Below are 16,292 nucleotides of genomic sequence, written 5' to 3'. Positions count from 1 at the left end.
TTTTTAACATCGGCTAAAAACCGATGTCTGGGTTTTCATGATCTTTAACATCACCCACTAAGACATCGGACGATTTTTTTTTTAACATCGGTTTCTGGCCGATGTCAAAGACCAAAATTCTAGTAGTGTATATATTGCCCCCATTCCCCGTAGAGGTCGGATGCAGTACCAATTGCATAACCTCCACATCCTGCAAGTTTAAAATCCATCACGCCATCCCACCCCCGCCTGCAGCGAGGGTATGGTCCATCATCCCACCCCACCGCCGGCGAGGGTGAGGCACGCCATCCTACCCGAAGCATTAAGGTAACTGTCCTACTCGAGGAACCAGTTTTGAACCATTAAGGCAACTGTCCTACTCAAGGAACCAGCTCCTATGAATCAAATGTAACTGTCCTACTCGAGGAACCAGTTTCGAACCATTAAGGCAACTGTCCTACTCGAGGAACCAGCTCCTGCGAATCAAATCAACTGTCCTACTCGAGGAACTAGTTTCTACAAATTGAATGCAACTGTCCTACTCGAGGAACCAGTCATACATATAAATAGGACTGTCCTACTCGAGGAACCAGTCCCAGTGATATTATTCAGGCTAGAAATACAAAATACATAATTTCAATAGTCTCTCGAATGAGATATCAACACGCGCAACAATCACTTAAACTTTTTTATTTTTCTCCTGAGTTTTATGAATTGTGCCATCTTTTTATCAAAATGAAGTCACTGTTTAAGGAAAACCGAATTGGGAGAAAATTGAGTCGTGCTTTCATTGATAATAGGGGCCTCTTTATATAGAGGATTACAAGACATAGAATCAGAGTTCTACAAGGAAAGATAATCGTATAATTAATAAGATATCTATGAATATCTCCGAGAATATCTCTAATTCAAAACCTTATTACAACTAGGTCAAGTAACCTAGAGTTTGGGCCAGACACATATTCTGGATTTACTTGAACACTCCCCCTTGTGTCGCCCAAACGTGGTGCTTCTCTCGTTGCCTCATTAAAAAACCTTGCCGAGTAACAAAAACCTAGTGGGACAAAAATAACCTCGGTCGAAGGGGAAAAAGAGCACAACACACCATTCACGTTTCGAGACCATACATGTAGACATCTCCCCCTAATGTCTGCATCTCCCCCTGATGACTACGGTCATGGGAGTTTGGATAACTTTCGCAAATAATGCTACCAACATGTTTCCCGAAAGTGGAATTTAGGCAATGACTTAGTAAGCAAGCCTGCCGCACTGTCCTCAAATTGAACCTAGTTCACTTTAATCTTGAGGAGAGTCTGTTGTTGCTGATTATACTTGGTGTTGTCGCTTTTGATGTAGCCTTGCTTCAAAACAAGCAGCATTATCTTATATGCTCTTAGGCTCATCTATGGTAGACTTCAAACCACAATTGTTCGAACATGCATAATTATGGATCCAATCCATATACATTCACGAACCACTTCGTGAAGAGCAATGATCTCTGCATTGTTCGAAGGTATAGAGACTAGGGTCTGTTCTGTAGACCTCCAAAATATCACAGTCTTTACCCATGGTGAACACTTAACCAGTTTGGGAAGACTTTTGTGTGGGTCAGAGAGATACCCAACATCAGTAAAACCTTCCAAAACACATGTCGTTTTGGGATGGGGATAGCGGACGCAGGCCAGTGTTGGCGGCGTTCCCGGTGTGTGATGGGTCTGAATCCATCGTCTCTCTGTAGGGATAGAACAAGCACATATCAATCGTACATATCAAGTACCGAAAGATATCTTTTACACCAATCCAATGGCGTCACGTTGGCGCAGAGCTATATCTTAGCTAACAAGTTTACTGCAAATGAGATGTTCAGTCTTGTGCATTGAGCTAAGTACAATAATGCCTATTGTACTTAAGTAAGGCACTTATGCCTTTAGCACGTCTTCGTCATCATCCTTTGGACGAAGAGGATCCTTTTTAGGATCAAGACTACGGACGATCATGGGGGTGCTTGAAGACTTGACCTTGTCAAAATGCCTAAGCATCTATCAACACGATGCTCAAGTTCCAAACCGATACATAATCGTGTTCTCCCAAAATCCTTCATCTCAAACTTGGATTTCAAGTGTTCAGCGGTTTCCCTTAACTCTTTAAGGGCTTCCAATGAAGATCATGTCCAACATGAACCGCGATGGAATCTGAAACTTGTTATGGAAACTATGGGCATATCTCTTCCCAATTAAGTAGTCACTTTAGTGAGCGTTTCAAGCTCTTTGTAAAATGCGCTCCGTGGTCTAGAGCCACTTGACTTGGGTAATGAAGTTCACCATGAACCTTCATGTACATTCCGTATCTAGATCCCCATAGAGATACGTAGTGACCACATTCGTAAGCTACATGATCAGTTATTCGGATACTACCAAACTGACAGGGTAGTGGAGTGTAGTGACATCCATTACGAGAGAATATATCTCATCGTAGTCGATTCCAGGGCGTTTTGTGAGAAGCCTTGCGCCATAAGGCGAGATTGTCATCTCTTTTTCTCATCACGCTTTCTAACGAAGACCCATTAGTCAATAGATTTTATGTTAGGAGGTGTTGGCATCACTGGCTCAAAAATCTTCCTCTTCGTTAGAGAATCTAACTTAACCTGGATCGTATCTTTCCATTTAGGCCAAATTTCTCTATGTTGGCATTCATTCATCAACGAAGCATGGTTCGATATCATCAGACTCAACAAACTCATGCGCAACGAAATGCGTGACTACATCATCAATTATGATGGAGTTTCTATCCCACGTCTCATGTACACTAGTGTAATTTTCATAGAGATCTATATTATCATGAATAGGTTCTGACGTTGAGGCGTCCCCCAATGGTAACCTTAATCCGGAAGATACTCATGAGACGAATTTTGAGTATCGATGATCAAAGGATTGGAGTGTGCCAAAGTATCCTTCGAACCCATGGGCCTCCCATGCATCCTAGCTGGAGCCATGACCTATAACGCCAGAGTGCCACTCTCTTTGGCGTTGGCGCCATGCCTACCTCCTTGTAGGGTGGTGCTACGTCCTCTCGTAGGGACGTCCTTCCTTGCAGGCATGTTTGCAGCATATTTGTGTGATCTCGTCACTTTAACGGGGATCGAGATGAGACATAGTGGGGACAGGCCACGACAATTCCTGTCATTCCTGCTGAACATACGTGTTCTTATCTCCCCTTAACAACGGGAAGACTGTCTCATCAAAGTGAGAACCCGCAAATCTAGCGGTAAGTAGATTGCCTTGCAAGGTCATTAAGTAGCGCGATTGTTGGAGTCTCAAATCCAACGTAGTTGCCTATTCGTCTGTAAGGACCTATCATAGAGCGCTGTGGCGGCGCAATTGGCACATAAATGGCACACTCAAATATGCGTAAGTACGATACTTGTACCCAGTCACCCTAAGAGGTAGATTGAGTAGCAGTGGGTCGTAGTTGAATTAGCATAGCTGCATGCGATATTGCATCACCCTAAGCGGATATAAGGAGAATGGTGCGCATTACCAATTTCCTGACTACCATCGTAGTCATTTCCGCGAGACCTTTTGGGTGTGTTCATGGGAATATGATGTCCAACATCAGTCCAATTGCAATAACCATCGAAAGTCTTCGATGTAAACTCTCTAGCATCGTCAAGTCCAATTGACGGAATAGGATGATCTGGGGAGTGAGCCCGTTGTCATATGAATTTTGCTAGGAGTGTAGCATAAGCAGCATTACAAGTGGACAATGGTACAACACGTGACCAGCATGTTTGCGTGTCAACCAATCATCATGAGATATTTAAACGTCCGCAAGTTGGTTGAATCAGTTCACAGAATCCCCATGGATTCTATGTAAGAACAGAATGAGTATTTTCATATCATTTGCATAGGACGGTCTCAATCCTAATTTCCCTAAGGAACGGGCTTTGTAAAACGAGCAAGAGGCTTTAGAAGCAACCAATGAGGATTTTGGTTGGGCCTGAGCATCTGAAACGCTATTTGAAGCAAATGCAGTGATTGTAGCATCACCTGGGGTGCCATCACCATGATGGATGTCATCAGTTGCGTCATGGATAGGGACTGTGCCAGCCCAAGGCCGGTGGTGGACGGTAGCGGTGCCAGAGGCAGCGACGACGGTCACACTTAGTCCAGGAATCAACTTTGAATTCATGCTTTGTTTCGCTCGAAAGAATGGATGTCCGTGTGAAGTCTTTAGTAGACGGATCATCATATCATGACTAGGATGACCTATCCTGTCGTGACAAAGCCAATATGTGTCTAAATCCAAGAGATCTTCTCTCATGACTTTATTGGATTTAATAGCTCGAATAGTGACATAGAGTCTGCTGGACAGACACATAAACTTCTCTAATATGCGATGTTCGCAATCATTAGAGGTATTGCAAAGGAACTCATTTCCGTTCTCTACATGCGTTTTCGCATGGAATCCGTTGGCTATTCATAGGTGTGATTTGCCCTAGGGGCGTAGAGAGTTTCTGTGACAGTAATCAAGGTGCCATTTGACAAGGGGAACTTGGGCTATTCCATGTCCTTGAATTAATATTGATGACCCAGCCATCGTAGTCACAAGAGTAATATGCTCAGAATCAAAATGGAGTCATAATGAAAAGAACTCAAAATTTTATTCATAAGCCAACGGAGTACATCATTGTCTCTTAACCAGTAGGAGAATCTAATCCAAATGCTAGCTAATGCAAAAAAAAGGTAGTCGTTTGACTTCTTTTGGTAACTCCAAAATAAATATGACCAGGTGAGTAGAGAGATGTCAGTGGAGCAAAGCTCGCTTAAGTACCACTTATCTCAAAACCTTCCTAGACATCATACTCATTTTGGATGAGCCTATGTGAAGAAAAACTAAACCAATGACATTTACTACAAAGTATATGGCAATTGCTTATTACATCTCTTGGAAAAATAAAGACTTAAACAGAATTGGCGATCTATTGATCCCAGCCAGATTTGTAGTCTTTAACCCTTCTCTCTAGATCATCTTCTTGATCTTCTTGTTCCACATAGTGAGCTTCTCTTGCTTCACAATATGCTTTGTAGGAGGTGACAATTTCTTCACGAGCTCTACAAATGTCTGTCCAATGATCAGATACTCCACATCGAGAACATACATCTCTTTGCTCAGACTCCATTGATTGAGGCGCTTTGAAAGCGTCATTTAGATGGCTCTTAGTGTTTGTGGTGCTACCAACATGGCCAGAAGCGTTGTTTCCCTCTCTCTTTCCACATTGACCTCTTCGATTCCGTGTTCGCCTATTTTGGCGGCTACCTTCCCAAGTAGAGCGATTATATGGACCAGAACATCCAGAAGTATCCCTAAGATTAGAGTTTCGCTCTTGGCGCCCTCTCTTAGGGGTGAGACTATAATTGGATTCTGGAATAAGCTCTGTTTCTACGGATCTCGAATTATAGTTCTTCACAAGGATGTTGTCATGCTTTTCAGCGACATTTATAACTCCAATAAGCTCATGAAACCTTGTGATCCGTCCTGCAGTAACATCGATTCGATAGTTCTTAGCAACCATCAATGCAGAGACGGGGAAGGTAGAGAGAGTCTTCTCAATCAACATCGCATTTGTGATCTCTTTACCACAGAATTCCATTAAGGATTTAATGCGAATTGCTTCTGAGTTGTAGTCAAGAACTGACTTGAAATCACAGAAGCGGAGGCTATCCCATCTCACTTCTAGGTCAGGAAGCAGGGAGTCACGGACGTTGCCAAATCTTTCTTCGAGTGAGACCCACAGCCTTTTGGGGTCTTCTTCATTCATACACTCGTACTGGAGCGAATCATCCATATGACGAGTCATTAGGATGATGGTTTTTGCCTTATTTGCCTCTAAGGCTGCTCTGTTTACTTCCCAAGCTTGAGCTTGATCAACAGTTAGCACATCCTCGCTAGGCTCGAGAATCATATCCAGGATTCCATCGGCCTTGAGATGCTGGCGGACATCACGAACCCACCTGTGATATCCAGAGCCAGTTGTTCCCAATGGAGCAAAGTCCAATTTGTTCAGGTTACTCATCATGAAAGAGAACAAGAAAAATGGTTAGTTTTGGAGCGAAAAAGCTACCACGAAAACATATAAAATTCCTAAGCGTAATCGCTTCCAAGAAATTAGGAATTTCTGAGCGTAATCGCTTCCAAGAAATTAGGAATTTCTGAGCGTAATCGCTTCTAAGAAATTCAATTCCAAGAGGTATTGGATTAGATCGAAACAATGACGTAAGTGGTCAATCATAAATTCTCTACAAACTCTAAGTTTGGAGATCTCAACAAGCTCCAAGCTTGGAGTGAGCATGAACCCCCACAGTTCGACTTAATTAGGTCTCCCCTATGATGAAGAAAGGGGTGGTAGAAGAAGGGAGTTTGCAAGTCCCCAATAAAAAGAAGAGAAAAGAATAAAAACTTCAAAAACGGGAACTTTTAGTAAACCATACCTTTTAGGATTGCAGAGCGTATTCGATCCTCGTTGTAGGATTGCAGACGACCTTCAGTCCTAGGCGAATCAAACCTAGAGGATTGCAGACGAACTTCAGTCCTAGTGTGGGCGAACCGATTTGTAGGATTGCAGCGTGGTTTCAATCCTTGTTATAGGATTACAGACTACTATCAATCCCAGTTGCTGAAACTAGCAGACGAGAGGCATGCGGGGCTGCTGCTGGCAGGTTGCGCTGGGCAGGCGCTGTGGGCATGTGTGGCAGGTGCGGTGTGCTGCTGGCGTGCGACGTTGGGCTGCAGAGATGTGCTATCGATCCTAAGTTAGGATTGCAACTGGTTTGCAATCCTGGTCAAGGCAGTTGACGAAGCCGGTGCTAGGTGGATGCAGTGCTGCAAGGGCAAGCGACTAAACTTGTGCATAGACTAGTAGCGGCAGAGGCTTGCAACGGGAACAGGCGCACGGGCGCGCAGGAGAGGTGCACGGCGAATGACAGCAAACAGGAAAAAGGATTTTGGGTTTTGGCTTCTTTAAACTAGGGTTAGGGCTCGTGCTGATAACGTGTTTAAGGAAAACCGAATTGGGAGAAAATTGAGTCGTGCTTTCATTGATAATAGGGGCCTTTTTATATAGAGGATTACAAGACATAGAATCAGAGTTATACAAGGAAAGATAATCGTACAATTAATGAGATATCTATGAATATCTCCGAGAATATCTCTAATTCAAAACTGTATTACAACTAGGTCAAGTAACCTAGAGTTTGGGCCAGACACATATTCTGGATTTACTTGAACAGTCACCATATTATCGTACCTTTTCCATTACTCGAGATGAATTTCGGCGCGTGGACTTTTCCATGAACCCTTTGATTGCCTTAATTTATATCATTTTATACTGAAGGAGTTTACCAGCCTTCATTGCTGTAACGATTGCTAGTCACACTCCCTGACAGTCTGACACTTATATATTCCGTGCCCCCTTGTCTCGTGGAGCGGGCAATATCGACTTCTCTCATCCTCGTCACTAGCCTCCGGTTGGGGGGGGGGGGGGGGGGCGGCTTCTCAAATATTCCTTCATGACTATGTCTTTTGTATATGGTAACGGGGTGAATCGTAAACCATTCTTCAAGGGGATAATCTTGAGGCTTCCCTCGTCTATTACTCTGAATGTCATTCTTTGTGTCATTCCATTCAACTTCTCTCGAGGAGACAACGGCAGTGAGTTGGGCTTCACGTGCTTCTTTGGTTTTTTCAATTCTGATCTCCCCCTGAACCGTTGTAATGATGTCGTCCATGTCCTTTGGCGGATCGCGCAGCAAACTTTCGTATAACAGTGTTCCCAAAAACAATCCTTCTCGGAACGCGATTGAGGCAAATTGGAAATCACAATTAACATGGCACATTTCAGCTCTAAACCTTTCAAAAAAATTTCCTACCTTTTCCCTTGGCTTCTGCTTAGTACTGAACAGAGTCGCCAAGTCCTTCTTTTGTTTGCTAGTGCAGAAGTATTGTGAAATAAAAACGCGACTTAATGTGTCGAAATCTGGTATAGCATGCAGTTTGAGATCTTGAAACCACATCGACGCCGATCCTATGAGACTTGAGGGGAAAATCTTGCACATCAATTTCTCATCAGTTGTCTCGATGGACATCTGCTATTTGTACCCTTTAATATGATCCACTGGGTCAGTTGTTCCGTTATACTTTCAGAACACGGGCGTGGCAAACCTGTGAGGTTTTTCCGCATTGAGGATGTCATCGGTAAACGGAGACTTACCGACGTCACTCGCTATTTCGGCCACGAGCTCTCGAGGGCCAACACGCCTGCATGCATCAATCATTTTTTCCATCTTCTCACGCCACGATTCGTTGCGCGCCCTTTTGGATTGGCCTAATCCGGTTCCACTGTTCTGCCCCCCATTCGAAGTGCCTCCTACCCCCTCGACGAGGGGTCCACCAGAGATTCCTCCAATAACGTCGCTGGCGCCTGCGTTTGCTACTACGTTGTTAGTTTGATGGAGATCGCCGATGGCGTCGTCGTCTGACAAATCATTGTCAAGCTGTAGGAACCTTTCAAGTTTTCGTCGACGACGAGCCTCGCGATCCTGCTTTTCCTTCTGAAATTGCTCGAGTTCCTGCCTCAGCCTTTGCGTCTCGTCAGCTAGAGGCAAGTTCAGGTCGCTGATGGGGCTTGGGATGGACCCATTCGGCAGTTGGTGGGGAGAAATTTCTTCACTACCAGTCTTCAGTGACAGAAATGGAATCACGTCAAGGGCAGCTCCCGCTATCACTTTTTAGGGATAAGTGTTTCCCATAAACGGCGCCACTTGTTGGTGACGAAAAATTCCGTAGAGGATTTTGACTCACCAATAAATGCGGACTGGAGCGGGAGCTGACCGGGAACAATCGAGAAGCTTCCTTTGAGCGTTGACTTGAAGTTTGACCGTCGGCTCGAGAAGGACGGGGTACCTGCAGAAAACCCTTCGATGCCTAAGTCAATACGTTTCTTAGTAGTGGAGTAGAGAGAATTGGAATTTGATGGATTACCTCGATGTCGAGCCGCCTATTTATAGGTGCATTTTGGCGTGCGCTGCAAGTGAACTTGCACAGCAAATTTGCAGTGATTTGAGCAGCAAGCCACCATTAAGGCCGTATTCACACCTGCAATAACCACCATTTATTGGCGGCAATGATTGTCGTGTTTGAATGCTGCATTTACGGCTGTAGTAACAATTGCATTTACCCTCCACCATCACTTCTTTTTAATTGCCCTGTTTAAGGCTCGAAATATTGACCACTCCCACAATGTTCCTTTTGGCGTTTGGCATGTTCTTGTGCTATTTTTTATTCTTCTTTTGATCGTGTACAATATTGATAAGAATAGTACTCCTTACTCTGTTATTCTTCTTCCTCTTTTATTTCTTTTTAGTTTTTGTTGATTTTGGTTTTCTAAATTTTAATTTTGAATTTTCTTTTAATGAAGAAAAGTTTAATTTTAGATTAGAAATATGTAATGCCATGTCACCTTGTTGTATGTTGACATCATTCAATCAATAAATCTGAACCATTGACCATTTTAAAATCTAATGGCTCACAAGGTGTGTCAAAATTTGTGTAAAAAAAAAGGTGTCCCTCGATCCGGACCCTTTATTTATTTTTTATTTTTAAAAAAAAATTGGGATTTGAAACCTAGCCTAACTTAGAGGCTCAGCCTCACGCCCGTTATTATTTATTATAGAAACAGAACGACTTAGAGGGGACATACAACCTGAACCCCGAGCTGCATAAGATAAGTTACCAAATATCCTCGTAGAGATCGAATGTCCTGAATAATGATAAGCGTCTCCCCTAACTAAATATCATCAAGTACATCAAATCTAGCAAGTTGGGCTAAACGATTAGCTACAACATTTGTTTCTCGATATCATGTTGAATATGGATAAACTAAAAAGCAGACATATAAGCCTTACAATCCTCCAAAACTTGACCTACCTCCGAGAAATTTTCCCCACATCTATTAAGGGCAGCAATCAAAAGGGTAGAGTCATTCTCAATATCAATTTCCGACCAACCTTGATGAATACCAAGAAAAAGCCCCGCTCTACAAGCTTCAGCCTCCATATTGAAAGCGGAGTGAGCATGTACAAACGGTCTTGCAAGTGCAGCGACTCCCAAACCTTCCTCGTTACGCACCACCACCCCAATACCACCATTACCATGCTTTGCATCAGAGGCCCCGTCTATGTTAATCTTGAGTCTTCCTCTAGGAGCAGGGGCGGAACTATTAAAGGGTCTGCAGGGGTTCAGACACCCCACCATATTGAAAGCGGAGTGAGCATGTACAAACGGTCTTGCAAGTGCAGCGACTCCCAAACCTTCCTTGTTACGCACCACCACCCCAATACCACCATTACCATGCTTTGCATCAGAGGCCCCGTCTATGTTAATCTTGAGTCTTCCCCTAAGAGCAGGGGCGAAACTATTAAAGGGTCTGCAGGGGTTCAGACACCCCACCATATTGAAAGCGGAGTGAGCATGTACAAACAGTCTTGCAAGTGCAGCGACTCCCAAACCTTCCTCGTTACGCACCACCACCTCAATACCACCATTACCATGCTTTGCATCAGAGGCCCCGTCTATGTTAATCTTGAGTCTTCCCCTAGGAGCAGGGGCGGAACTATTAAAGGGTCTGCAGGGGTTCAGACACCCCCCCCCCCCCCCCCCCCCCCAAAATCAATTGAACATATATAACAGCTAATTAATACATTAATTATTATAATTATATATAAGTTAATATGACTTAGCAAATCAGACCCCCCTGGGATGAAATCAGTTGTCCCCATTATTCTATCCAAATTCTGTCCTTTCAACATGATTGGTCCACAGAGATTAAAAAAATATTTTCTTAATATTTTGTTTCATTTTTTAATCTCTGTGCACCAATCATGTTGAGGGGACATAATTGAGACACAGAAATCTGAGACAGCTGATTTCATCCCCCCACTCCTTATTGCACAGTAATTAATGTAGTGATACTAAAACCTCTCATTATTATTATGTTGGTCAAAAAGCTCTTTAATTATTTACTAATTTCATAAGAATTCATTTATTAGAATTCAATCATATATAAGGAAATTTTTTCTTAAGGTTTAAGGTTAATTTTTTAGATTTGAAGTTTCATCACAAGGGTTGAAGAATAACATCTATAAAGAGATTGTTTGCTATAGTCGAAATCTAAAAAAAAAAAAATTATGAAGCTTTTTTATTTTACTTTTAGTTATATATTTATTTATGTTCCGACCCCCCCATATTACAAATCCTATTTCCGCCCATGCCTAGGAGGGCACTCCCATTTCATAATTGGTCTCCTCTGCCAGGATGTCATTTTCTTGAACTCATGCAAATATTGAACAGTCCATTGCGCAGAAAAAGGGAGAACAGTTCAAGATTTCCTTCTTTCTTTTTCTGCGCAGAAGATTCCCTTGTTCCACAATGACCATATAGCAACAAAAAAGAGATCAAGATGCTCGGGCGCAATGAATACATTGTTGTGAGAACCCGGGTGCTCACTTTTATCTCTTATTTTATTGCTTCTTTATAAAATAAATTTTTTTTTTTAAGTACATCGTCAGATTGGGTTTAGACTTTAGAGAGTGGGGGATCAGCTTCTTTATATTTGATACCATTTATTTGGGTGGGGTCCAGTAGCATGCATGGATCACATGATCTGTGTTAACATAAGTTTGCCGTAAAAATTAAGGGGCGGAATCATGTATGTTTAATTAATAAAACATATTTGCCGCAAAGCTAGGGTGGGGTCCGCACCCCCGTCGTTGCTGGAACTACTGGTCTTATATATATAGTGCCAACATTTCTGATAACTTATCAAATCTTAATTCACAAACAAAAGAGCAAGAAGAGCGAAAGTAAATATCTCCCTCTTCCTTTGGTGCTGATTTACATATCAAATGGCATCGTGTTCTCGGGCCTTCTTGAGAATCTTCAATCCTCAAATTGCTCCCAAAAAAATCTCGCATGTTAGCCACTCTAACCACATACAGCCTACACCTAGAAAGCAGCCTACTTCTCAAAAATGGAGCATTGCCCAAGATCTTAGCTTGCTTTCCAGTTCTAGTACTCCCATAGAACTGATTAACTACGAAACTAAGCATACTAAAACTATGGTAATTCTCGGAGCTTTGTCAACGTACGTTTCTTTGAATAATGCTAGCCACTAAACATAGTTAATTCACTCTGTTAATTTCTTTATAGGATGACATTTTTGTTCAACATTCTCAAAAGCTGGAGTTATTCAGGCATGTACTGAGAAATGTAGCAGAGCTAGATGCCCTTGAAGGTTTGAATGTGATCGATGCTGTTCAACGGCTAGGCATCGATTACCACTTTCAACAAGAAATCGATGAAATTCTTCACAAGCAGATGAATATAGTGTCTGCCCATGATGATCTTCATGAGGTTGCACTTCGCTTTCGACTACTGAGACAACAGGGTTACTTCGTGCTTGATGGTAAGTATAATTTCAGGGGTACTACTGCACTAATTTTAGTTCACTAAACTATGTGACAATACTAATTAATGAATGAAAACAGTTGTAAAGCATGTATAATAGTACCGGAAGGAAATCAACTGTCCTTATTTTTCCTATCCCAAACCTGTCCCACCAATTATATTTCGCCACAAATTTCTTTACTAACAGAAACATAACACCGTTTACGTCCCCTTAAAAAAAAAATTTAATTTTTTCCTGTACTATTTCTTTTCTCTCTCGTCAAAACCAGAAGCTGCGAGGTTGAACTTTCTTTCATCAAAATCCCAAAAGTCGTTGAACTCTTTCTTTCTCATCAAAACCCAAAAGCTGCTATCCAAATGAAGTTTCCTTCTTCTTCTTTTTTTCCGCAGCAAACCCATGTTAAATCCCTCAATCTCCTTTTTTAAATAAATCCAAAATTTTGATTTTGAAGCGTGTATTCTATCTTTTTTAGATTGGAGAGAGAATGCTAAATTAACAATTGATTTTGGTGACTATAGAAAATTGGGTACAAAATACTTGCTTTGAAAATATGAGATCCAAATCATGAAGAGCTGCAATTCAATCTCTTCCCTTTTCTTCAATTTGCTCAAATTAGTTTTGATGAAACATGTATGCCATGGTTGGTGGCTCTGTGCTATGAAATGGTGGAGACTGGCCGACTGGCGAAGAAGAGGTCCTCGGTTTGTGTCAAAATATATTATTTTTCTTTAATATATATTTTTTTAATTTTAGTTTTTTAGTAAAGTTAACAGAGTTAGGGCAACTCTAACAATATGTTCTATTTGGGGGTGCTATTCTCATTTTAGCACCCCTTGTTGCACTATTCATATATGACTCAATTTTTATCTTCAACAATGAGGTGCTATATGGGGGTGCTATTTTCACTATTCTTGATTAAAATAAAATATGAGTATAATGTTTATGAATATTATATTAAAAATATATTAATTTAATTAAATAAAGTAAAAATCTTAATTTTAATTTTTTTAAGAAAAGAATGGGTTGGTATTTATAGAATTTCTTAAAAATCACTGTTTCCTCCATTTTCTGGTAATTTTTTTTTTTTAAAAAAATTTGGTTACAAATGAAATCAATAACCCTCGATTTAATAAGAGCCGTTGATCTTTTTTTTCTCTCAAATCTCAACCCACAGATTGAAAATATATCCTTTTGAAGAAAAAAAAAAAAACACAAGCCCAACATCTGTACCGTCCATATTCAAAATCGACGGATCGGAGCCATTAATTACATCAGTAAGGGACAGCTCGTGGCCCACGGGCCCCACTACAGCTGACTTTTCTCTCTCCAGCTCACTGTAGCGCGCGCCCTTCTTCTCCTTAAGCTTGCGCGCGCCCTTCTTCTCCTTAAGTTTGTGCGCGCGTCTCTTTCAACGTGCATTCCCAACACATTTCGTCCAAAATTAGGCTGTCACAACCCACTTGGTGGCCCCATCTACAGTGAACGGGTCTTGGTTCTGAAAAAGTCTCATATCTAAGACTTGGGATGAGCCGAAGTCCTATAATACTAGGACCAGCTCCCCCCAAAAGCCTTGTTGGAGATGAAAAGTCCTATAATTTTACAAAATCTGGCATGAAACCCTTTGTTGGAGTTGCCCTTAAGAGCATCTTTAGCAATTCTAGCCATTTTTTATTCAAATTTTTGCCAAAGTAGATAAAAAGTCATTTTGACTATCCACTTTAGAAATACGTTTGTATCAGTGCTCTCTATTTTAACTAATTTTAAATTTATATTATTATTCAAATGAAAACTAAATAGTTTAAATGTATTTATAAATTACATAAAATCACTCAGAATGAATGTTTTAAAATTATAGAGAGCATCATCTCACTCTCTATATTTAATAACGAGATAACGAAAAGTTATAATGGAGAGCTAAACATGCTCTCTAAAATAGCTAAGGAGCCAAAATAGAGAGTCTGCTAAAGATGCTCTAAGAGTAGGTTAGTAGTCGGGACAAGTGTCAATAAAATATGGAAGTGACAGAATTGGGACACCATATTTGGGGACAGGTGATTTCATGCCTAATAGTACCAAGTGTTTGATACAGATGTGTTTAACAACTTCAAGGAAAGCAATGGGATGTTCAAGAAAGCTTTGGGTGAAGACATCAAGGGATTGATGAGCTTATATGAAGCTTCACAGCTAGGTACAGAAGGAGAAGATACACTTTTTGAAGCTGGAAAATTTAGTGGCCATCTGCTAAAGACCTCTTTGTCACATCTTGATCATCATCAAGCCAGAATTGTGGGCAATACATTGGAGAATCCTCATCACAAAACCTTGGCCTCATTCATGGCCAGGAAGTTTTTTGTTACTTCTCAAGGCACCAATACATGGTTAAATTTGCTAAAAGAAGTAGCAAAAACAGATTTCAGTATGGTCCAGTCCCTGCACCAGAATGAAATAGTTCAAATCTCCAAGTAAGTTTGACAATGACTCATCAGGACATTGATACATTAACTCACAGTAGATACGTAGTTTCATTATGCATCTATTTTTGATATTTTACTATTTTTGACATTTTAGATGGTGGAAGGAGCTAGGATTGGCTAAGGAACTGAAGTTTGCGAGAGACCAACCACTGAAATGGTACATTTGGGCCATGGCATGCCTAACAGATCCAAAGTTATCAGAGGAGAGGGTTGAGCTCACAAAACCCATCTCATTTATCTATTTGATAGATGACATTTTTGATGTTAATGGAACCCTTGATGAACTCATTCTCTTCACAGAAGCTGTTAATAGGTATATACTCATCAATGATGAAATAAATTTTAGAATTGATACCAATTCATTATTTATGAACAAACTATTGCATATATACAGATGGGATATTACTGCTATAGACCACTTACCAGACTACATGAAGATATGCCTCAAGGCTCTCGATGATATAACCAACGAATTCAGCTACAAGGTCTATAAGAGGCATGGATGGAACCCCTTGCAATATTTGAAAAAGATGGTATATAACTGTGACTAATCTACCACATTTAACTGGATTATCGTTAAAATCTTGTACTTGCATTAGAAGGTTTACATTGAGGCCATTCATTTTGTTGCAGTGGGCGAGTCTTTGCAATGCATTTTTGGTGGAAGCAAAATGGTTCGCATCTGGGAAGCTGCCGAAGTCAGAAGAGTACCTGAAGAATGGCATTGTTTCTTCTGGGGTAATTGTGATTGTAGTCCACTTTCTTTTTCTCTTGGGTCAAAACATAACCAAACAGAATGTGGAGGTTTTGAATGACACTCCAGCTATTATATCGTCCACAGCAACAATTCTTCGACTTTGGGACGACTTGGGAAGTGCAAAGGATGAGAACCAGGATGGGAATGATGGGTCGTATGTAAGGTGCTACTTAGAGCAACATCAAGGTTGTTCCATTGAGGAGGCACGAGAAAAGACTGTTAATATGATTTCAGATGAATGGAAGAAACTGAACAGAGAATTGCTCTCTCCTAATCCATTTCCAGCAACATTCACTTCAGCTTCCCTTAATCTCGCAAGAATGGTCCCCCTGATGTATAACTATGATGGCAACCAATGCCTTCCATCTCTTAAAGAGTATATGAAATCAATGTTGTATGAGACTGTATCAATGTAATAAGAGCATAAGACTTCCAGAATTGGAGTTAAACCTCAATGGTTGTCAAGACCATCAAGAACCATAAGCTGCATTACAAGTTTATGTTCGAGACAATTTCACTATTAAACTGAATAAGAATAAACATTGTCCAGCATTTATAGAAA

General features: G+C 41.0%; 1 protein-coding gene across 1 annotated transcript; it reads left to right on the top strand.

Annotated features, from left to right (window-relative positions):
- Positions 1 to 11,921: 11,921 nt before the first annotated feature.
- On the top strand, positions 11,922 to 16,168 carry LOC133729801 ((3S,6E)-nerolidol synthase 1). The gene is made up of 6 exons (XM_062157378.1): positions 11,922 to 12,152; positions 12,241 to 12,496; positions 14,589 to 14,961; positions 15,068 to 15,286; positions 15,368 to 15,506; positions 15,607 to 16,168. Exons 1-6 carry the CDS (start codon positions 11,937 to 11,939, stop codon positions 16,144 to 16,146), a joined length of 1,743 nt encoding a protein of 580 aa, XP_062013362.1. The 5' UTR covers positions 11,922 to 11,936; the 3' UTR covers positions 16,147 to 16,168.
- Positions 16,169 to 16,292: the final 124 nt, after the last annotated feature.

This window comes from Rosa rugosa, chromosome 2, assembly GCF_958449725.1.
Source record: "Rosa rugosa chromosome 2, drRosRugo1.1, whole genome shotgun sequence".
NCBI classification, from domain to species: Eukaryota; Viridiplantae; Streptophyta; class Magnoliopsida; order Rosales; family Rosaceae; genus Rosa; species Rosa rugosa.
The sequence above is the reverse complement of the archived record's forward strand: the minus strand, read 5'-3'. Positions and strand labels throughout refer to the sequence as shown.

Excerpts from the sequence above, each read along its gene's own strand:
- LOC133729801 (XM_062157378.1), top strand. The coding sequence starts at position 11,937 with ATGGCATCGTGTTCTCGGGCCTTCTTGAGAATCTTCAATCCTCAAATT. Across the intron at positions 12,153-12,240 it reads CTAAGCATACTAAAACTATG|GATGACATTTTTGTTCAACA; the intron begins GTAATTCTCGGA and ends ATTTCTTTATAG. Across the intron at positions 15,287-15,367 it reads TTCACAGAAGCTGTTAATAG|ATGGGATATTACTGCTATAG; the intron begins GTATATACTCAT and ends GCATATATACAG.